Source organism: Zeus faber, assembly GCF_960531495.2.
Source record: "Zeus faber genome assembly, chromosome: 2".
In the NCBI taxonomy this organism is placed as follows: domain Eukaryota; kingdom Metazoa; phylum Chordata; class Actinopteri; order Zeiformes; family Zeidae; genus Zeus; species Zeus faber.
Window position 1 is genome coordinate 31,172,455 of NC_137189.1, and position 22,512 is coordinate 31,194,966.

At 41.9% G+C, this 22,512-nt stretch overlaps 1 protein-coding gene across 4 annotated transcripts in view; it reads right to left on the bottom strand.

The window, feature by feature from the left end:
• col18a1b (collagen type XVIII alpha 1 chain b) overlaps nucleotides 1-22,512 on the bottom strand; it is a 44,995-nt gene that overhangs the window by 2,308 nt on the left and 20,175 nt on the right. For 3 of the 4 annotated variants that reach the window (XM_080024250.1, XM_080024249.1, XM_080024247.1), the window contains exons 3-40: nucleotides 22,058-22,138; nucleotides 21,865-21,924; nucleotides 21,229-21,289; nucleotides 18,001-18,143; nucleotides 17,710-17,727; nucleotides 16,730-16,936; nucleotides 16,069-16,095; nucleotides 15,879-15,941; nucleotides 14,807-14,890; nucleotides 14,521-14,571; nucleotides 13,975-14,085; nucleotides 13,773-13,826; nucleotides 13,502-13,546; nucleotides 11,948-12,094; nucleotides 11,040-11,099; nucleotides 10,469-10,495; nucleotides 10,032-10,130; nucleotides 9,833-9,868; nucleotides 9,472-9,558; nucleotides 8,192-8,224; nucleotides 7,992-8,027; nucleotides 7,709-7,768; nucleotides 7,265-7,342; nucleotides 6,889-6,924; nucleotides 6,694-6,747; nucleotides 6,520-6,591; nucleotides 6,366-6,431; nucleotides 6,143-6,173; nucleotides 4,888-4,941; nucleotides 4,614-4,648; nucleotides 4,237-4,362; nucleotides 3,726-3,882; nucleotides 3,553-3,617; nucleotides 3,014-3,142; nucleotides 2,768-2,800; nucleotides 1,975-2,610; nucleotides 1,336-1,533; nucleotides 523-632 (exon numbers count right to left, since the gene is read on the bottom strand). In XM_080024250.1, the coding sequence (XP_079880376.1) occupies nucleotides 523-632; nucleotides 1,336-1,533; nucleotides 1,975-2,610; nucleotides 2,768-2,800; nucleotides 3,014-3,142; nucleotides 3,553-3,617; nucleotides 3,726-3,882; nucleotides 4,237-4,362; nucleotides 4,614-4,648; nucleotides 4,888-4,941; nucleotides 6,143-6,173; nucleotides 6,366-6,431; nucleotides 6,520-6,591; nucleotides 6,694-6,747; nucleotides 6,889-6,924; nucleotides 7,265-7,342; nucleotides 7,709-7,768; nucleotides 7,992-8,027; nucleotides 8,192-8,224; nucleotides 9,472-9,558; nucleotides 9,833-9,868; nucleotides 10,032-10,130; nucleotides 10,469-10,495; nucleotides 11,040-11,099; nucleotides 11,948-12,094; nucleotides 13,502-13,546; nucleotides 13,773-13,826; nucleotides 13,975-14,085; nucleotides 14,521-14,571; nucleotides 14,807-14,890; nucleotides 15,879-15,941; nucleotides 16,069-16,095; nucleotides 16,730-16,936; nucleotides 17,710-17,727; nucleotides 18,001-18,143; nucleotides 21,229-21,289; nucleotides 21,865-21,924; nucleotides 22,058-22,138 (3,470 nt within the window). The remainder of the gene's footprint in view (nucleotides 1-522; nucleotides 633-1,335; nucleotides 1,534-1,974; nucleotides 2,611-2,767; nucleotides 2,801-3,013; nucleotides 3,143-3,552; nucleotides 3,618-3,725; nucleotides 3,883-4,236; nucleotides 4,363-4,613; nucleotides 4,649-4,887; nucleotides 4,942-6,142; nucleotides 6,174-6,365; nucleotides 6,432-6,519; nucleotides 6,592-6,693; nucleotides 6,748-6,888; nucleotides 6,925-7,264; nucleotides 7,343-7,708; nucleotides 7,769-7,991; nucleotides 8,028-8,191; nucleotides 8,225-9,471; nucleotides 9,559-9,832; nucleotides 9,869-10,031; nucleotides 10,131-10,468; nucleotides 10,496-11,039; nucleotides 11,100-11,947; nucleotides 12,095-13,501; nucleotides 13,547-13,772; nucleotides 13,827-13,974; nucleotides 14,086-14,520; nucleotides 14,572-14,806; nucleotides 14,891-15,878; nucleotides 15,942-16,068; nucleotides 16,096-16,729; nucleotides 16,937-17,709; nucleotides 17,728-18,000; nucleotides 18,144-21,228; nucleotides 21,290-21,864; nucleotides 21,925-22,057; nucleotides 22,139-22,512) is intronic. The other variant, XM_080024248.1, reaches the window with a different exon arrangement.

The window sequence follows — 22,512 nt, forward strand, 5'->3', positions numbered from 1 at the left end:
GAGAATTTTCGACATCCGGGTCCTCAACCGGATGTGGTAACCCTGCACTGCAGAGGATTGGAGCCAATGAACTTTCCGTATGGAGTTGTCGTTTGAAGGATTCGGTGTAAAGCCGTCTTAATGCGTTCTCCTACCGGCGGGAGCAAACCTGACCAAAGTGCAATGTCATCGAACCAAAGGCGAAGCCCAAATCGAGCCCTTTGCTTCCCAGAGGGCTGACTGTCGTGTAAATGCTGGCCAATGACGGTGAGACAAAATATAACAATTCTTTGAACCATACCATTTTGCTCTCCATATCAGTTTGTTGTTGTACTATTTAGTGGAGAGAGTGGACAAATCCCTTATAGTGGGTTTTCCATACATGAAGGGCAAAACAGATTGTTGGCGTCATTGAATTGCACAGACAACCGATTATAACTGTGCAACCAAAACTGGCTTCAACCCCTCTAACGGAGATTCCATGGGCTGTCAGTGTCTATTTTGGTCAGCAATTGTGGTCATGTGGAGGAGGGGGTCACTCACCAGGCACTGTCGCGGAGGACGTCTTTGCCATCGAAGGAGTACACGGGTACGTCGTCCTTCAGTTTTCCCTCATTGAAGATTGACTCCCAGCTTTCGAACAGTACTTCATCCTGCATGAAGATCCAGAGTACAATACGATATTTCAGGTCTGGCCCCTACAAAGTCAAACCGGTACTTTTGTTTATCCTTTGAACAGGTTGATCTCTTCTTGCTGGGGCTTTTTTAATAATTAGATAACAGAGAACTGCATGTGGACTATTGAGAGTAACTTATCTCTCACCTGCAATACTGCTCTTAAAAACCACAACATTGATAGTTAATAGGTGCACTGTGGGGGGAAAAAAAAGAACATTCTTCACACACGTATGTAAGGGACAGATGCGAGTGAGAAGAAGTGGAAGCCCTCCAAATATGCAAAGGGGAGCGGTGTACACCACCTTTAACCTGCAATAAAAATATGCTCATGATAGTGAAGCAACATTTTGCCCTAATGAATAGACTTTGACCATAACATTCCTGCACACTGGGAAATTCAGACTATATCAAGGGAATATTAAATCATCCCTTAAATTTGACGAAATCAAAATGTCCACCATTTTACACATCAGCACCTGTTTTCCATTAAACTCTTCAGCTCCACTAAACTGGGTGTATGGGTGGAGCCATGGTTATTCGAAAAATATAAATCAGGGCTATGAGGGAGGGAGTCCTGGAGTCTAACAGGCAGTATCTGACAGTTCGTTCATATTGTACATCCGCATGGTATCTCATATACGTTACTCAATTCAGCTTGAAGAAAGCCATGGAGACCACCTTTAGATTGACTATGGGGAGGTTCTCGCGGTCCGCTTTGCGGACGATGCTGTGGAGGTCTTGGAGTTTGGAGGAGATGAACGCTCGGAACGTCCCCTTCATCCCGATGGCTCTGGCCTGGTTGAAGCACAGGAAGTCTGCGCCACGGATGCCTCGCATGGCGCCCGTCTGGGGGCTGTTCAGGGCGATCAGGTGGAGCTGTGGGGCAAGAAGAGTCAAGAAAGGTGTTCAAAATGAGGTTTGAAATGTTTAAACATCCACAATTTTTATCATTGAAAGGTCCGAGGCTGAACTGGGTCAAAGTTCAAAACTGAAAAGTCGTTCAATCATCACCTGTCCTGGCAGTGGACATGTGAGAGTTTCTTAAGGTTTTAGTCTTTATCTTGTTTTTTTGGTTGAATGTTACCCTGATGGCAAGAGTCCTTACTGAGCAGTTACATTTCTAACCCCTTCGATATTTCTTAATCACAGAACTCTATAAACTGGCCAAATGTACTAATTAAGCTTTAACTGAACCTTAAATTTCTCATTCTGATTTCAATTAGAGCAAGAATGAGTTTGAAAAAACTCAAAACACTGATGTTTAAAGTTCCACTATAAATGGAAACGGTAGCGTGATGGAACAGTATCTAGTCTTACCCCTGGACCAGATGTGTGATGGTGGGCTGGAGTCTGGGGCTCCTGGGGGAAGCTGGGCCTTCGCTGAGGGGTGACTGGGTAGCGGCCATCTGGGTAGACTGGCCGCTCCTGGCCCGTGTGGACTGCATACCTACCATCCGGCTGGTTCAAGCGGTCGGAGTAGCTTGGATACCTGGGATCAGTAGGTGCCGGGTACCGTGGGTCTGGCTGTGATGGGTGTCTTGGGTCCGTGTGAGTTGGATATTGGACATCTGGTTGCGCGGGGTACCTAGGATCCGGTTGAGACGGGTATCTGGGGTCCGGCTGAGACGGGTATCTGGGGTCCGGCTGAGACGGGTATCTGGGGTCCGGCTGAGACGGGTATCTGGGGTCCGGCTGAGACGGGTATCTGGGGTCCGGTTGAGACGGGTATCTGGGGTCTGGTTGAGATGTGTATCTGGGATCTGGTTGAGATGGGTGCCTAGGGTCTGGTTGTGTAGGATGTTGTGGGTCAGGATTTGAGGGATATTCTGGCTGAGCTGGATTTGGGTTCTCCGGCGGTCGTTGGTGCTCATCCGTGGACGTTGCCGTGCCGGAGTGGGGATCCGGTGAATAATGGACGACTGGAGGAGGTTCCACAGCTGCAACCTCATTACCCTGAGAATACACCAACCTCCTTAAACTGAGAATACACCACCCCAGAATACACCAACCCGTGAACGAAAGAGGAATACCAAAAAAAAGCATTGTGGGGGTTATGGTTGTTTTAAATCCTCAATATGTTTGGATTGGTACCCGCTTTTGATGGACTCACCTCATCATTGGGCAAAGCAATGTAGCCACCCAGCTGAAAAAGCAAAAAGAAATTTGAATTCAAGAATGCATAAAATAAATATTGAATTTTCTGCTCACACAGTTTGTTTTTACAGCAGATGTCTAATTTTACTGAAACTAAATTGGAATGTGTATTTTTGTTGTTCCGATATCAGTGTCTCTTGTGATAGTGATGATGTGGATAACCATATTGATTTGCTGCTATTTAAAAAAAAAAAGAAAGTACCTGGACTTGGCGGACTCCGTCTCGGACTCTCAGGTAGAGATCTGTCTGGTCTATAATGTAGACCAGAGTCCCCTCTGCCTGTTTTCTGGCTGTGGCCGTCATCGTATGGAAGGACCCCAGCATCATCACCTACACATACATAGACACACACATATGTGCAATACTCTGTGAAATACCTGATTCTGATTGGTAAAGGCTTCATCCCGCGGGCAGTTATTTCGGAATAATGGCCGCTATCTGTTAATAATTGCAGTTGCTACAGGTGACCACTTATTCACCTGGTTTCACATCCCGTCTTGCATCACGTCCCTCGTTACATTGAAACAACAATGGAAGACTTCAAGGGTTGGGATATTTTGTGATAACAAAATCCCCAATGTCCCATTTAGCTTGTCTCATTTATTGTTTAATGTAAATGTTCAATTTTAAACACTGGACGTACTAGAAATAAAATCATTTAAAATCAAACACAATGCAAACTCGACACCACACATGACAACGGACTAGGGATTTCAAGTGTTACTGTATGTATAACTCACTCCTGAGAATTGTCCAGGTTGCCCGGGTGCTCCAGGGGGCCCAGGGGGGCCAGGAATACTGATTGCTGGAAAGTCAAAACAGGGCAAGGGTTACACAATTAAACAGAAAACACCACGACATCCGTCCATATGAGGCTCTTAATTTAAAGTATTTAGTTCTGTGCAGCACTCACTCTGTGTGCCCCTATGAGCTCCAGGCTGGGCTGAACCTGGAGGTCCGGGAGGCCCTGGAGGTCCAGGATGACCTGGCTGCCCATCGTAACCCCTTCCTGGGGCACCGGGGGGACCCTGGGGCCCTGGGGGGCCAACGATGGAGTCACCCTGTGGTCCCTGATGGAAAACCGAAGATGTTTAAGAAGGGATGGGTAGAAGTCATAGTGCCCATCTTTTCCCTTTCCCTTGCGAGAATTTGTTTCATCTAAAAACTCATGAATCACAGGAATATAGTCTTGTATATTTTTATCCGTCAGTGTATCTGACCAATAATGACACTTGACCCGTGACTAGATCACATACGATAACAAGATAGAAGCCAAGATAAGATTTTGTTGTTCCGCTAGAGGGGAATTACGTTTAATGAGGGCTTCCCACCATTGGAATTGTGGGAAAACCAGAGCAGAAGGCTCTGGTTTTCCTCAGTTTCCTCAGTTTGTGTTTAACTTTTTTCAGTAATGCCTCCCTTACCGGTGGTCCTGGGGCCCCCGGGGCTCCGGCTCCAGTGCCCCCATAGCGGGGGTCGTAGTATCCCCCAGCTGGCTCACCCTTCTCCCCTTTCAGCCCGGGGCCTCCTCGCTCTCCCTTCATCTCGTTCTATCGGCGAGAAGGACCAAAGGACTCATAAAGATAGTGTAGGACCAGAGACGAGACGAGATTCAGTGAATTTTAGTCTTGATTCTGTAAAGAACGCAAACAACCGGTCCCCAGATCAAACAATTTAAGTCTAAATTGTTTTATCACCTGACTTTATAAAAGTTACTCGCTCTAATAACACTGTTATAGGCAGGGACAATGATTGTATCATGTAAAACAAGAATTTTTGGAGTGTTGGAGTTGAGTCCTACTTTGAAACTGTAGATATCAAAGCTGGAGGTGAGACCTGTTGAGTGGAAATATTTTTTTATTATTATTTTAGTATTAGTGAAATACATTTTAACCCATATAAAAAAAAAAGCCATTTCCAAGCAGTTTTACTGCTTGAAAAAACAAATATCCGGTGCATGGAACATTATTTTTATCCGAATCCAATCTGTAATTCCCCACTCCGATTCTGACTCACATGTTTCTACATGATGCTATTCTACAGGTATTGATGAAGAGGAAACTTGGTGGATGTACCTGGGATTCCTGGTATTCCGGGCCCTCCCCGATCACCTTTTTCCCCCTTGGAAGCTGTAAGGAAATATATTTAAATGAGAGTGTATTCACACCTCGCTTGAATTTCTTTAGATTCCTGAAGCGTTTACCGCATACATTTAATTTACAAGCGCCACGCGCACCGAGTGAACTGCGTGTTTATTAATCATAACATCGGTTAAACGATAGGGCCTGATAATTTTATGAATGTACCCTTTTAAAATACATACTGACATAATTTGCACTGGAATGTTGACGTGAGAATGGAGTCAGGGTTGCGAGACGACGTCTACGACCGGATTGTTTCACAGGCAGTAAGTAGTAAATTAAATAAAAAGGCTCGACGGTCATCAGACCGATAGCCGATGGGTTCTGAGATTGTCCAGAACTCCTCTCCCTGCGTCTTTCCTACATAATAGGTAAAAGACTAATCTATCTAAAAAGCTACTATTATCAAAAATGTAGTGACGAAATCAGTAGTTGTGGGACCACGTTTCACGGGAGAAGAAATCTCAGAGTGGTTTCCTGCAAAACCTCCCGGAAAAAATTCTGACCAATCACAAAACAGTTTGCCGTTCACTTTTAAGCGTTGCAGTGTGAACACGAATCGAAAAAACCGAGGTCCAAGTGCAACATTGCAACATATTATTTCCCTGCATCGGAACAAAGCAAACAAACCACAGGTGTGAATACGCCCTAAACTGGTTACCTGTAGCCGCCCGCATCAAGTTCAAGTCTCTTATGCTGGCCTACAGAGTGATTGTTGGGAATGCTCCCGCCTACTTAAATGCTCTTGTAAGAGCACATGTTGCCCCCCGGATGCTGCGCTCGTCAAATGAGCGTCGCCTGGCTCTGCCGGCCATACAGCCACGGCAATCCAGGCTATTCTCATTTGTAGTTCCACGTTGGTGGAACGAGCTGCCAAAAATGACCAGAGCGGGGACCTCCCTCTCTGTCTTTAAGAAGCACCTGAAGACCCAGCTCTTCAGTGAGCACCTCCTCTCCTAACCTACAATTACTTAGCACCACCTTGCAGTATTTATTGTTACACCAATGTTGTTGTTACACTAATCTCTGTCGCAATTTAGCTGAATGTTATTCTCCCTTGTAAGTCGCTTTGGATAAAAGCGTCTGCCAAATGACTAAATGTAAATGTAATGTAAATGTAAAAGAGAGCCTCAGATGAATGTACAAACTCCTTTCAGACCGGGCAGTCAGAGTGTGAAAGAAAACCTACCGGGCTGATATCTGGAGGAGTGGTCGTACTCCTGAAATTAAGGAGAAAATGAGGACACTTGGGGGATTAAAAGGTAAAGTGGTCCCTTTGCATCCAATACATTTATTTTCAAGTCTTTCAAAACAGCCGTACTCTGGCTTTACACTCGTCATCAACATACTCCAAAAGTATCATTAAAGTGCAAGTGATTCAAGGGTGTAGGCTGCACAGTTCTTTGACTCACTCTGAACCTGTCGAGGGGAACAGGGGCTCCCGGAGCTCCTGGTGGCCCCGGGGGTCCCGGTGGGCCCTGGGAAGAGGGGGATTGTCGTTGATTGGAATTAGGAAAAAGCACAAAGTGTAAGCTTGAATGACAAAGAGTTTTGTGCCCTGCTCACCGGGGATCCATATCCATGTCCAGTCCCGGAGTCCCCTTTCTCTCCTTTGCCTCCGTTCAGTCCCGGTCGCCCCTACAATAAAACAAACGCACGTCATATTCAAAGTCGTACATACAATCACAATCAGAATTTCAAAGTAGACCGGGAAACAACATTTTAGGCCAGTCTACTTACTGGTCTGCCTGGAAATCCGATGTCTCCTTTCTGGCCTGAAGGACCATATGGACCCTTAAGGTACATGGAGGAAATAGGGAATACTTTGAATAACTTACAGACACTGGAGGCGCATGAAGAAACATACTGACAGTAAAAATATATATATAAAACTATGATGTAAAGCTGCTTAAAGTTAGGTCACATGTTACTCACAGATGGTCCAACGGGGCCGGGTGGTCCATTGTCCCCCTGTAAAGAAAGTTAACAGTCAACAACGTAATAAAAATGCTTAACCACTGTGATATTTACATTTGAAATATTTAATAATATTCAATAATTGTATTTACATTTATAAGTTCCGTTTTCACAAGTGTAATAGCAATGTATACATATTTTGACACTAGTCAAGGTCACAGTGGGTTAATAACAAAAAAAAATAAAAAAGATTTTATGAACACAATATGTTCTTTTGTTTGTTAAATAATATAAAAATAAAAAAGCATTGAACTTTCACCACCAGCTATTGTGAATGGAAAAATTGCACATCAAGTGAATTCTCCAGTAGCTCATTAGTCAGTGAGAAACCCACCGGCTTCCCGGCCAGACCCCCCAGGTACAGAGGGGTCCCGTCTGGACCCAGGATGAGACCAGGCTCGCCCTTCTCCCCCTGGACCAGAGAGTGACAGAATTCACATTAAATGAAATTAATTAAATTGAAAATATCACAATATGGTCATATTTTAATTCATTTTCATTATTTGTTTTCATTATTAATTCTCTTTTCATTAGTCATGGGCTTTTATGTCCCCTTAGCTTGTGAGTAGACAATAAAAGCCACAATTGAATGTGACTGCTCCACCTGGTTTACTATAAACTATCTTAGTTTGCATATGACACATTTTTTATTTGCACTTCTTGGTTGTCAAGTCCTTTAAATCCTAGGGAGGGGGCAAAAAAACTTTAAATACCAATACTAGTGGCATAGTTAATTTATCTTTAAAGTATAAAATTCACTCATTGGGGAGGTTCTTACCTTAGAATTTTGTCCTGGAAGACCTGGCTCTCCTCTGTTTCCCTTGGGTCCCACAGGCCCCTAAATATGAAGCACACCAAGTGTTTGAATTTAATATTTGACCTATTCCTACATTACATTTCATGTTCCATTTTCAAACACAACAGTATTTCATTATTTTATTCATTATCATGTATATTATTTATCAGGCCGTGCCTTGATATCAGCAAACATTACTTTTAGTAACATTTTGGCATCTTTGTGATTGATAACTTTTTTCAGACGCATTTCTTATGACACGTACCGGGAACCCTGCTCTGCCTGGAACACCGACTCCGATCTAAACGAGGGCCAAAAAGGAAATACCCCCCAAAAAAACAATCAAGAAAAACAAAACCACAAACCACCTGTACAAAGATATAAAGAAATGTTGAATAATGAGGTTTCGTGAAGCTCTTAATTAATATAACATGTTCTGTAACCAAAAGGGTTTCCCCGACTCACCTGATCCCCCTCTCCCCAAAATATGTCGTTATACTACAGCAGGAGAAAGTTAAGCCAGTTAGTGTGGACATTCATGCAGTTTAGTGACGGCCATTCTGAGCATCACTGAGCGGTGGATGAGTGAAAGAATTATGGAATGAGTGAGTGAGTGAAATTAATGAACAAAAGAATGAATTAATGAATGAGCGAACAAATCAATAAGTGAGTGAGTGAGCCTGTATGGAACTGAATCAATAAGCCCGTCTCGCTCGCACGGATGCTTCCTCCGCCAATAGCCATTTTAGTGAATACGGCGACTCAAGACTGACTATATGGGGACCATAGTCAAGTCCTAGTTAGGGTTCCTTTTTTTCGCAGCATTTAAAGGGAACATCGGGTCGTTCCTCGGCCAGTGTAGGATATCCCATAAGGCCGTGCAGCATTAGCACAGAAGAGAAAATTGTCAATGTGCTAATCTGTTTGACTAAAAGTAAGCAGTCTATTTAGTAGGGATGGCAAGTTTGAAACACTGAGACGTTCTAAACAAACTGCTGGTTCAACACTCCCATCTAGTGGCAGACGATGTCGCTGCCGCCATTGATCAGAAATGTACGGAAGGCTCGTCTTTCGCAAAACCCAATACCTAGATCATGAAATAGTTTCACGGAGACGCAGTCAACCCATAACTTATTCAGTTCTTGTATGACATGTAGATGATGGTGATGATGATGATTAAGATGATGATGATGATGATCCTACCACTGTTAGTGTGTTGTGGTTTTTTTTTTTTAATGTTGTGCCAATTCGTACAAAAACACAAATCCACCCTGGTGCAATAAAACATTTTCAGTCATAAATACGTATATTCAGAAGCATCGAATTCAATGACCTTTCTTGAGAAATCTTTAAAAGCCTTTGCCCAATTTTGTCATCTCAAACTCAAGACGTCGATCGATGAGACTGCGATATTTGAGACGCCCGCTCCAAACGACGGATCGGGGCAAGGAGTGCCGAAACGTCTCGGAACCGTTCGATCTTTCGCGATGAAATTGCCATCTCTGAAATTTGGAGGGGCTTCAGTTTCTTTTAAAGAGTTGACAAATGAGAATGAGAATGGCAATGAACAATTGATCTAACGAGTGAATAAGTCCAGGAATGGCATAAAGACGGAGCAACTGACTCCTCAGTGCCGTGATCCACTGCCGGTGGATCACGGGACCGAGCGAGGTCCAAGGTGATGGAGCCGTGGGATTAGTGTGTTTACTGTCGTGTTACCGTCTGCAGAGTGATCCCTGACTCACATCACTGTGCTCCCGGTAGACGATCTGTCCCGGAGCCCCGGGGGCCCCCGGTGGACCGGGCGGCCCTCCGTCACGTCCCGGGAGACCCTGGGTCACAAAGGGGGGAAGACGGACGCATTAGAACACCGTCTTCCTATCCAAAGGGCGTTTCAGACACCGGCTCCATCGCTACGTCCCACCATGTGACAGCTTCATTGTGTGAGTCTGATCGGCAGTCGTTATTATGTAGTGGGTGTTTTCATATGTTTTAATATCTTTAACGTTACGCTGCCTTTCTTGGCCAGGGCCCTCTCGAAAAATTGATTCAATCGTACGCAACTACCTGCTGCTCTGCTCGACTTATAGTTATTAGAAGACTCACCCTTTCCCCTTTATCACCTCGGTCTCCTGGACTGCCCTGAAAGAACACCAAAAAACAAGTCATCACTTGCTGAAAACAAGAAAAGACCTGAAAAGCATCTTATTTATTTTATATTAAACACTGAATAGGAGATATTGTCAGCTGTTTTAATTGCTGACGTGTCATTATGGTTTAGCACTCAATTTGGCCGCCTTCCTACAAATTTCCCAGGGAACCCGTCCAGTCCCGGCGGTCCGTCCCGTCCTCGTTGCCCTTCTGCTCCCTTCTCTCCCGGGATTCCTGGAAAACCCGGTTTTCCCTAAAAAAAAACAAAACAAAAAAAAAACAAAAAACAAGAGAACGGTCCAGATGAATAACTTTTGATAAAATAAAGACGGTGAAACAGGGCTTAATTGCGCAGGATCTCCTTTTATGGTTCTCATAGTTGTCTGTGATTCCAGCCAATCATCTGGAGACAACATTTGCAGAGACATGCACTTAGTCAGCCCACCCCCCAGCTTGATGTGTAAACAATGGAAAAATAATGATCGCATTCCTTTCTTTGAAAAAGAACACGCCAGTATTTAGAAGATCTTTTGGAACACAAGGAAATTGGAGAGATATTCAAACAGGTCTTTTAACCGCTGTGACACTTACTGGTAGGCCAGCTATACCAGGCGGACCCTGAAACACAAAGCAAAGCACAACGGGATCGTAAGTGCATTTCATAATGACAACAAGGCACCTCCGTTTATTTTGGGGTTAAAGTTAACGATGACAAGCGATGGCTTTCCATTTGTCACCTTTTAAAATGTCAGATCTCCACGGACGACTATGTACAAACCATACCTAAATAATCCTTCTCAAACACTTAAAGCACAGTGAGATTCCCACCAATCAAAGCAGGGGGGGGGGCGGTTCCGCAGGCGGGTTGAATCAAAATCTCGACTAATCTAACCATTACATGAATGCAGAATTAATTTAGGCTTTTTTTTTTTTAATCTAAGCTTCACTTAGAAGCCTAGCTCTAATATTCTGACTTGAAATCAGATATCTCTGACCACGACTAAGTCCTAACTATTTTAAACCGTGACTGAGAAAGGTCATTTCAGTTACTCGCAGTTCACAAGTGTGATTTAGTCACACATCAAGACACAAACATCCAGGAAACAAAGGGTGCTAAACTTTTTCCCCAGTTTGTCCCCCGTCCCCTTGAGTGTGTGGTTACCTTTGGCCCCGGGGGGCCGCTGACTCCAGGAACTCCATCACCAAAGTCCTCCTCGTCACCCTGCAGGAGGAGGTGTGGAGAGCAAGTGGATACTGTAAATAATCTATAATCTATTGTATCTATGGGTTGGTTAAAGCAGGGTTCATTCTGGCATTACAAAATGAAAGTACTTTAGGCACCTAATGTATACTTAATATATATATGTACGTATATATATATATATCCATTCTGAATTTAATGTACATTTCCCTGGCATAAGCTAAGTCGTAAAATTAATTTTCTTTTAATTACTTTACAATTTGAATAACAGAACTGGGGTGGGGGTGGGGGGGGTGTATCACAGGTTTTCAATGATTGTGTTTTTGTTCAAGGTCTTTTCAAGCACTTCAGCACAAAAGGGGCTATTTTCAAGGTATGCCAGTACTTCAATTTCCGAGGATTCAAGCATTTCATGGACCTGGTAGGAACCCTGCTCACGCAACGACGACACAACTCCTGCATTGCATAGCGGTGCTGGAAAGTTTGTGAACCTTTTCGATTTTTCGGGATTTCGCTTTTAAAATGATCATTTCGGTCACGTCAACTGAAAAAGTGAAATATTTTTGTGTTGTTTGATTTGTTTCTCCTAAATTTTCAGAACTAAATCAATTTTTGATGAAGACCTGAGCACAGCTTATTTAGCTTTATATTTATATTTTTATATATATTTATAGATATTCAGTAAATACTAGAGGGTTCAAAGTTTCTAACACGGTTTAAGTTTACACCAGAATCCAGCCAAGGCAGTGATACAGGACTAAATCTGGCCGTATTATTAAACCTGCGAAATCTATCTATGGTCATGGCAAATTCTTTATATCTGAGCAGAACCCATTTTCATGGGATACACATAATTACGCCTTCCTCACAGTGTGTGTACTGAAGTGGCCGCCACGGTAGGGGGGTCCGGGTGGCCCTGGGGGTCCCGAGGGGCCGACGGGCCCCATGGGCCCGGGTAGTCCCGCCAGCCCGTCTTCCCCGGGCGGACCTGATAAGCCTCGGTTACCTTGCGTACCCTAAAGGGAGGGAAAGCCGGGACAGAAATGTTGAAATTAAAACAACTTTCTTTCTTCGTTACATATGAGCCATACAAATGTGTTAACAGCTAAAAAAAACAATGAGATTTCATATTTTATTTTTTTCATTGGCTTCGCTATCCCACAATCGATTTGCGGAATGATCAAGTCGGAAAATCTGTGTTTTCTGTGAAATTTCATTGCTTCCTTCCACGCAGAGAATTAGGTGGCAGTGATCGATAAATGTTCAGGAGTTAGCCGTTATCTTGATAATTTACCGTGGTTTTAGTAAAGTTACATTTTATTGATTGATTTCAGATCAATCAATACACCGCAGAATCGAAAAAAAATGTCAAATACACGGTCACGAAATGCCAATTGGAAAAAATCAATCACTCATAGATTGGAGGCCGGTGAAAAAAAAAAAAAAAAAAGGAGGCCAGTGACAGTAAATAAGACAAAAAACATACGTTATAGATGGATTAACAGATTCATAAAAAATAATTGCGTTGGTCGACTAGACAGGACTCAGTGGAGGAGACCCAGACGATCGTTCCCTTGGTAGACGAATGCCGGCTCTACTCCCTGCAGAGTGGCTCACAACCACCCCGGGCTGAGGTGTCCAGATGGAAACAACGACCGGAGGATGGCCATGACCCTTTTATATAACTTTCTCTTTATCTTGCTGTTTCTTCACACCACAACCGGCAACAAGTGACCATCTCTTCATCCCTCCCTCTCTCTCTCACTCTTCTCAGTGCGCAGCCTCCCTGCACAGGACATCTCAGACTCCGCCCTCTCATCACCTCAGCCCATCACCCTCTTTTCTGGACACTTCACCCCAATGAGATGATGCAATGCAATGACGCAAATAACACAACACAACCCCCCCCCCCCCCCCCGGACACACACACACACACACACTCACACACACACACACACACACACAAACACACACACACACACACCAAAAAAAGAAAAAATTGATCAGTATGTGTCGTCGAAATTAAAAATGGATAACAAACAAGGTTAAAAAAAAAAGTAAAAAACGTGAGGTTGTTGCTGTTGTTGTTGCTTTACTTGAAAAAAGCTAGATTTGTTTTGAAAATGTATTTTGTTGACTCGTTATTTTGTGATTTACTTGCATAGAAATTCACCAGAATGCAGGAATAAAGGTCTCCGAAACTAAATTTCTTCCTGGGAGAGGATGCCCACAGCCACCAACTAACTGTTTTGTGAATGGGGCTGAGTTGGGTTGAAGTGAGGCGGCAGCATCGGAGGGTAGGTTGGGTGGAGTTTGGAAGGTAAGGTATGCAGTGTGCATGGGAGGGTGGATGGGGGGTCTCTGCTCTGCAGATCTCCCCCGGGGATCCAAAAAGGCTAGGGCCGGCCCTGTGTGAAACTCACTTTCATCCCAGCCGCCCCGGGAAGACCGAGCTCGCCAGAATCCCCCTGGTGGCGATCAGAGATATTGAATTGAATTTAATTAAATTACGAAGAAAAGGGGCACAAGAAAAACATATTCGTCTTTTCCTGCCGGAACACAGTCATGAAATAGATGTCCGAAATGAATACAAATTTAAAAAAATAATTGGTAACATGCACTTAACCTAAAAATTGTATAAAAATGGAATAAAATGTCTGCATTTTGGGATAAGCAGGGATCCAAAGTTTTCACCTTCTCGCCTCTCTGCCCGGGCAGGCCTGGTGTTCCTGGACGTCCCTCTGGTCCCTGTAAGAGAGAAAACTGTGAAATCTGGATTTTTTTTTTTTAAGGCAGACTGGGCATTTCAATTACCCATCCTGGTTCCTTCTGTTATTATATTCTGCGGTGTTTAAAAAAAACAAAAGCATTGTCTTCCATTTAAAGAGGTACTCACAGGTATACCGGGGGCTCCTTGTCGTCCTGAGTGTCCCTCAACCCACGTGCCTCCCACAGCGTTCCCCGGGGGTCCGGGGGGTCCGGGGGGTCCGGGCAGGCCGGGGTGACCCTGTACGACCAGAACAAACTCAACTCGTAATTTCAACTGATGCGCCATCTTCCACAATTAGAATTTCCATTACAAAGTGACATGAAACTAATTTAATACACAGCTCTGTGGAACACTCGATTCCGATTGGTCAATAGCCACAATCATCGGTCACTTATTTCTGAATAACGCCTCGTTTGGAGCATGAAATAGTTCCAAATCAATATTCCGTCTCAATTTATCTTTTTATTTCGTAAGTAGCCGTGTAATAAAAAGGATAATGTGCAGCCAGCCGGTCATTATCGGTAAATAACCTCATTCAGAGTGATACATGACCCGATCATCTGCCGGGGCTTATTTTGCGATAATGACGGGCTGGCTGCACGTCATCCCTTACTTAACAGACGGATGGGAAGTGCAACACTTTTCCACTGATGATATTACAAACTCACGTACCCGTAACCTGTCCAGGTCAGCAAACCCTGAACCTTCCATATCGATGAATGTCTAACGAGACATTACAGCAAAAAAAGGAAGAAAAAAAAAATACGTCAGGCAGGGGAATTTTGTTTGAGACATTTTCTCCGCAAAATCTCAAATCTCATTTATTTTATTCCTTGCGAAAAGCCAGGAAAATTAGGTCCCAGTCAAAAAATGTACATAATCATACTCTCAAGATGCAATTTTCACCTATGCACATATCAGTGATAAGTTGTTTTGTGTTTGTTAGTTTTCAACCTACAGGACGGTCACCGGTGGAAGGTCCAGGGGGTCCAGGGAGTCCTGGGGCTCCACGAGGCCCTGGGTGCCCCTCACCATGATCCCCCTGCATGGACAAACAAAGAGGACTGTTATCGATCCAGCTTCTAGTAAAATAACAAGTTAACCCATGTATATCATATATCAACGCAGAATATATCTACAATTTAATCATTTATGTAAGATAACAATATTTTTATACAAATTGAAAAATTCCCTCCAATTGTAATAAGATTCTAATCGCTTGCAAAGAGAAAAATTCCTATATGTATAAATTGTCCTAATATGATAACATTATATAATAATATTATATAATAATATTATATAATAAACCTATATGTTCGAATCTAATCTAATTCAAGATAATATAATCCATCCCAATCGAATGTATGGATATAATCTAATCTAAAAATCAAACCCAATCTAAACTAATCAATCATAATCACATTTTAAACAACAGTAACGTAAATCTATGAAACCTTACAGGAACTAATCTTAGCTATTGTGATTGACCTTGATTGAATCGAATCTCACTGAATCAAATCTATTCTACACTGATCAATGATAATATAATTGTATATAACCTAACCGAACATAAATCTGTATAACCTAATATGATCAAATAGAAACTATTGTAATTCAACCCAACCTAATATAATCTAACAAAATCAAATTCAATCCAAACAAATGTCTAACTTTATATAATTTTTAATCTAACTTAATATAACGTAGGTAACCTATAAACTAATATGGTCTAATCTAAACTATTCAAATTTTAACTAACCTAGCCAAATCAAACTCAAAATATGATTTAATTGACAAGAATGTCATTTTATATAACCTAACCCTAATTCTATATAACCTAATATGATCAAAAACGAACCTATATTTAAATGTTCTATAATCTAGGCATAATCCAATCCAACCTGATTTCACCTCATCTCACTTAATCTGTACTCTTGTATAAATACTGCATATGTACAGTATGTCATACAACCTAATCTGATCTGGTAATCGGCTCCAAACTGTCGAATTGGCTCTGTACTGTACTGTACCTTCGCTCCTTTAGCCCCATGGTTTGCAGGCGTTCCTGGGACACCTGGAGGCCCGACCGGCCCCTGACAACACGTCCAGAAAAACAAAGACAGTTTTCAGAAACATCTATCCAAGTCAACAGTAACACATAGTGCTTCATGTGAGAAAATGTATGTTTGTATGAGGAAAAAAAACAGAACATGGACGTACAGTTTTGCCATCCTCCCCTGGGTCACCCTAAAACGACAGTGAGTGAGTTAGTCAGGAGGTGAGCATAAAATATGATACACTCTATGATAAGGAGAGACAGATGACATTACAAGCAGCATGAAGAGGAGGCGCTGAGATTAGTGATGCAAGACTGGTGAATGATTATGTTCATAGCGAACATACTGTATCTTTCAAATGAGTCGTCAATCCCGAATCCCTCAGGAAAAAGAGCCGTTCGTTTGTGTCCGTCGCAACTCGCAAACTGAAAATAATTACTGAGGTCTAAATTAATGTTGGATGTGATTTACGCTTTGCATTTCTATCACAATAGATCATTTTGACCGAAGTAAATTGCTTTTGTGATTCACACACGGTTTTTGGTTACAAGGAGGCTAAAAAGAAAATGAGGCTAAAAGGTTTTTGTTCGTTTCGACAGAATTCAAGGTTGTGGGGTTTTTTTGCCGCAATTCCATATCCAACAGAGTTAAGCTCAAAGAACTGAGTGACAAAATCTTGAACTGAGATGGATCCGTCATGAAATGCTCATCATAGAATTCCTGCATTTAGACATCTGACTGTACAAAAAAGCCACAATGTACTGCAAGAGAGTGACGACGGGATGAAACCGTTCGATTCAGACAGAATCGACTTCCGTACTCACAGCTTCCCCCTGGGGTCCCTGGGGTCCCGTGGGCCCCTGTAGTCCCGGGGGTCCCATCGGCCCCGGGGGCCCGGCCACCTGCTGCACCATGGAGCCGTCTCCGAGCCGGACCACCTGGGCGGCGGGTCCCGGAGGTCCTGGGGGGCCCAGTGGCCCGGGGGGTCCACGGTCTCCTTTGTTGCCGGGGTAACCGATTCCTGAGCTCCCCTTGTGGTGAAGCGGAGCAGTGCGAGAATGATCAACAACCGTTGCAATTTAGATAGATAGACAGACAGACAAATAGATAGACAGACAGACAGACAAATAGATAGATAGATAGATAGATAGATAGATAGATAGATAGATAGATAGATAGATAGATAGATAGATAGATAGATAGATAGATAGATAGATAGATAGATAGATAGATAGATAGATAGATAGGGGTTGTGAAATAGTCTGGGTCCATAGACTTAAATATCTATCTCTATATCTATCCACCTGTCTTGGGTCTAGGTAACTGGCCCGGGATCAGGGTGGCTGTTGCTTATCAGAGCAATCAACGGGCAACAGGTAAAACCCCCATCCCCACACACACAGGAGCCCTTATCACGACATTTTTCAATCGGACTTTTTCAATCTCGCTCACTCTCTACAATAAAACCGGTACTTTTCAACACGTTCGCCCCCTGTCTGTGTCGGAGGGCTCTGGAAATGCCACTCGGGTGGCGTGCGGCAGGCGGGACTGCACTATCGATAATCAATTTCTCTATCTGCAGTAACTCTTTGGGCCACAGGAGGGGCCGTAGTTACGAAGAAGATGTCGTAAAACATTCAGAAATACGGTTTATAGATAAGGCTGCTTGTTAATTGGGCTGCCAATTGGGTCGGGTTGTCATTCTTCAAACGTGAGTGTCCAGAAAGACGGAAAAAAAGAGACTCCTGAGGTCACGGAGGTATTTCAATCTTCACAGCAGTCGTATCCAGGATGTAGGATGTACCTTTAAGCCTTTATCGCCCTGAAATAAAACAACAACACAACACAATTAATAAATACAACTCTTGTTTTTTTATTTTGTATACTTTATTAACCTCTAATTAGGTGTCCTCTGCATTCGACCCATCCTATACCTAATGCAGTGCCCAGGGACCCACTCCAGCTCTTTGCCGGTGCCTTGCTCAGGAGCACCGACAGGAGTATTAACCCAGAACATACTTGTACATGTCTTTTTATTCCAGTGTAGTGAGTTTTACCTCAACAGAACAGGGTTCTCGTGCACGTCGCACTGTACCTTCTGTCCTTGCTCTGCAGTCTGCGTGGAGGAGCCGAACCTGGAGGCAGAGCCAGAGTCTCCCTTGGGCCCCGCGGGGCCTTGGTCCCCGGTGCTGCCCCTGTCCCCTCGATCTCCCTTCTCACCCTTAGGACCGGCTCGACCTGGGGGGGAGGGAGGACAGCAGCATGTCACAATCCCAGTATCAGACACCATGTCCGATACTTAAACTTGGTACAAACTTGGTACAATGCCAACGTAGATGCGGTGAATTCCTGTTTCAGACGTTGTACCGTCAGGTATCAGATATTAGGCTTGGGCTGTCAGGGAATTGACTTGTAAGTGATTCGATGAAGGATATAAGATAATATTTAAAAAAAAGGTATTTATTTAAGCTTTTAAGATTATCCTTGTGTGAATTGAAGAATTGCGCGTCAATTAACAGAATGAAAACAATCACCCCTATAAGTTGTGGGTTTCAATTAAATTCTTATGTTTTTAAAGCAAAAACGATACGAATAAATATATGGATAGTATAGAGGGAAGATATGGAATATATATTTTTTCACGTACAGTAGATGATAGAGAATTTTCCGCAGACATGGATATGTATCGGTTTATATTTTCAAAATCAAATTAAGAAAAGTAAGGCATCAGATCAAACCTCTTGATTCAAAACTGAGGTTCATATAATATATTGGAGATCATTTTAAAGCCAAATTTTAGGTAATATCTTCTCTCACCAGTTTAACTACAAATATGCATATGATGTGATAATGATAATAATAATAATAATAATAATAATAATAATAATAATAATAATAATAATAATAATTATTATTATTATTATTATTATTATTATTATTATTATTATTATTATTATTATTATTATTACTATACGTCTGAACCAGTCACCATGCACTGATGTCACTGAATATTCCTCTTCTGTCGTTCGTGTTTTAACAATTAGGATCGTTCCTGAACCATGCAGTGCGGAAAGAAAATAAACGGTCGGTTCCTAGGGTTCTTAGAACCTCTTGCGGTACGAAGACATCTTCTGTGACTGAAACGCAGCAGGAGTTACAGTTTTCCTAGTTTCTTTGAAATGTAGCAGAGTTCCGAGAGACAAAGCTTGGACTGTATATGACTTTGGATGATTGTGTCAAGAAGCGGGCGGCTCTTGAAACTAATCATATCTTCTTCTGGTAAAATTCTGTCCAGTCCAGAGTTTTTGTGGACATTTTTTCATGAATCCGGCAAAGTAAGGGGGAACAAAGAGGTGTAATATCAATCGAACAGATCCACACACATCTACCAGGTCAGAAAGTACATAGACACACACGCGCCTAGTTTCTAATCCTTAACCACTTCAGAGCAAGGGAGTCTCCACAGCACACCGGACACGGTGCCAATGTACATTGTGAACCAGAACCTGCACATTAGTAAATAGTACGATGACGTCATAAAGCGTCTTACTGTAAATCTCATCTTGTTCATTTTGTTTACAAACAGTGGTCGTGTCGGTGAAGCACAACCACCTGGAGACTTGGTGTCAAATCTGGGGCCAAATTTCACTAATTTATGTAGATCGATTTGGATGAAACTTAAACCACAAGATATTTGTGACATACAGGTTCAAACGACACCTCAAGAGTGTTCGTAAATTCTGTCATTTTTTTTGTTTTAGATACTTTTAGCCCTATTGTAGATACTTTGGCGTTCGATGACTTAAACCGCGTCTGTGATTTGGGTCAAATTTGGATATTTCCATATGTGGATCATTTTGGATGAAAGCTGAACCATGAGATGTTTGTGACATACCGGTTCAAACGGGACACACCGTGTTCGTAACTTCTGCAGTTAGATTTTTTCCAGAGCAATTACAATTACCTACGGGCTGGACCTGGACCCATAATAATAATAATAATAATAATAATAATAATAATAATAATAATAATAATAATAATAATAATAATAACAACAATAATAATAATAATAATAATAATAATAATAATAATAATAATAACAATAATAATAATAAAAGAAAATAATAGTTCTCTGAGCCCTAAAATGATACATGAACCGATTTTACATCGTAATTAAATAAATAAATCATGTAAAAATATATCGTGTTAAATTTCATGAAGTAAACGTGGAATCTGAACCTGAACGTTTGACTGAAGGAACATGCGATGCCATCACTGTCCACTAGAGGACGGTGCGGAGCTTCACACATGACTGATGCGAAAAGTAAAAGTGTGCCAACAGTCACAAAAGTTTTAACGGTGCTCAAACTTTGGAACTTTGGAGGTTTTAGCACCCATACATTTTAGTGATCCTTAATGCAAAATATGAATGGTAATTACATGTCCGTCAAAACGTTAATTAAATAGAGGAGTTTGTTGGAGGTATATAGATGACTCCCCATACAAACACATATGAGTTCAGACAGCGCGATAGAAGATAGACAGGCAGACGGACAGACGGACAGACAGACAGACAGACAGACAGACAGACAGATAGATAGATAGATAGATAGATAGATAGATAGATAGATAGATAGATAGATAGATAGACAGACAGACAGACAGACACACAGATAGATAGATAGATAGATAGATAGATAGATAGATAGATAGATAGATAGATAGATAGATAGATAGATAGATAGATAGATAGATAGATAGATAGATAGATAGATAGATAGATAGATAGATAGATAGACAGACAGACAGACACACAGATAGACAGATAGATAGATAGATAGATAGATAGATAGATAGATAGATAGATAGATAGATAGATAGATAGATAGATAGATAGATAGATAGATAGATAGATAGATAGATAGATAGACAGACAGACAGACACACAGATAGATAGATAGATAGATAGATAGATAGATAGATAGATAGATAGATAGATAGATAGATAGATAGATAGATAGATAGATAGATAGATAGATAGATAGATAGATAGATTGATAGAGAAAGTAACTCTGTGTGGAGCTTGACAGTCAAGTCCGGACAGATGCTGCGTGGTGCACATTTTGGAGCCAGGAAACAGTCTCTCTACACGGTGCTTACCTTGGCACGTCGTGTATGATTTAAAAACTTTCATCACAACCTTTTCGCAATGTATTTTTCCTTTGCCGGGGGCCAAAAAAACAAGCAGCGGCGATAATTGAATGAAAGAGGCGTGGGCCGGATTGTACCAGGTGTCTGACACGGCATGAAAAGAGTCTCTTACTGGGTCCTTGAGACGACGTCAGAGGAGGCTGTGGAACTGGACGCAGGGAAGCGGGAGTGGTCTGTTGTAGAATACAATACAATATATATGAATTGAATAGATATACTACAAATAGAACACAATAGAATAGAATATGATAGAAAAAAAACTGTATCAGTGTGTTAACCTTTCTGTTAATTCTTAGTTTATATTTAATTGTTTGTCAACAGGTGTATTGTACATTGCAGGATTCATATTGTTCATTGGTTATTTTTAGGTATATTTACATAGTTTATTGTTGGGTTTATTTGTATTGTTTATTGTTCATTGTTAGGTTTACTGTATATAATGCCACCGTACATAATCTATCTATCTATCTATCTATCTATCTATCTATCTATCTATCTATCTATCTATCTATCTATCTATCTATCTATCTATCTATCTATCTATCTATCTGTTTATCTGTCTAGCTGTTGAAAAGTTGAATTAAGTATTAATACATCAACCTGTACATCACATCATTTAGCACATTAGAGACTTTTGTCCAAAGTAACTTAGAAGAAAATATTACAGGATATTATTATATTATAATTGCAGTATATCATTATAATATAATTACAGTATATTATTATATTATTATTACAACACATTAACCTTCACAGTGACACTAGTCTGTCTCCTGTCTCCAGCTCCACTGCCAAAGTCCCCAGAGGCCTGAGAGAGAGAGAGAGAGAGAGAGAGAGAGAGAGAGAGAGAGAGAGAGAGAGAGAGAGAGAGAGAGAGAGAGACATCCATCACTCCATCTTGAATGGTGAATGAAACGTCTAAAACCTCTTCAGGAACTCACGGCGTCGGAGTCGTCCTCGTCCTCACACAGACGCTCGGCTGCCTGAGGATCCCCGACGACCGTCAGCTGGGCCATGGCACCCTGCACACACACACACACACACACACACACACACAGACACACACACACACACACACACACACACACACACACACACACACACACACACACACACACACACACACACACACACACACACTCTTTATTCTTGAACTTGAACTTGAACTTGAAGTTATTGTACCTTGTGTGTAGCGGTAAGTTATTTTTATGACCGCAGCTGTAAATGTAATCGGAGGTGCTGAAAGGACCCTAAAAGGACTTGGCAGGTGGATTAGAATTGATTTGGCTGGTTTTCCTTGGTCACTTCGGGTGGTGGGGATATTTTTTCAACCCAGTGTGCTGTTCTTTTGTGTCAATGTTCATCCATACTGACATTTTACTGACCACAACTAGCT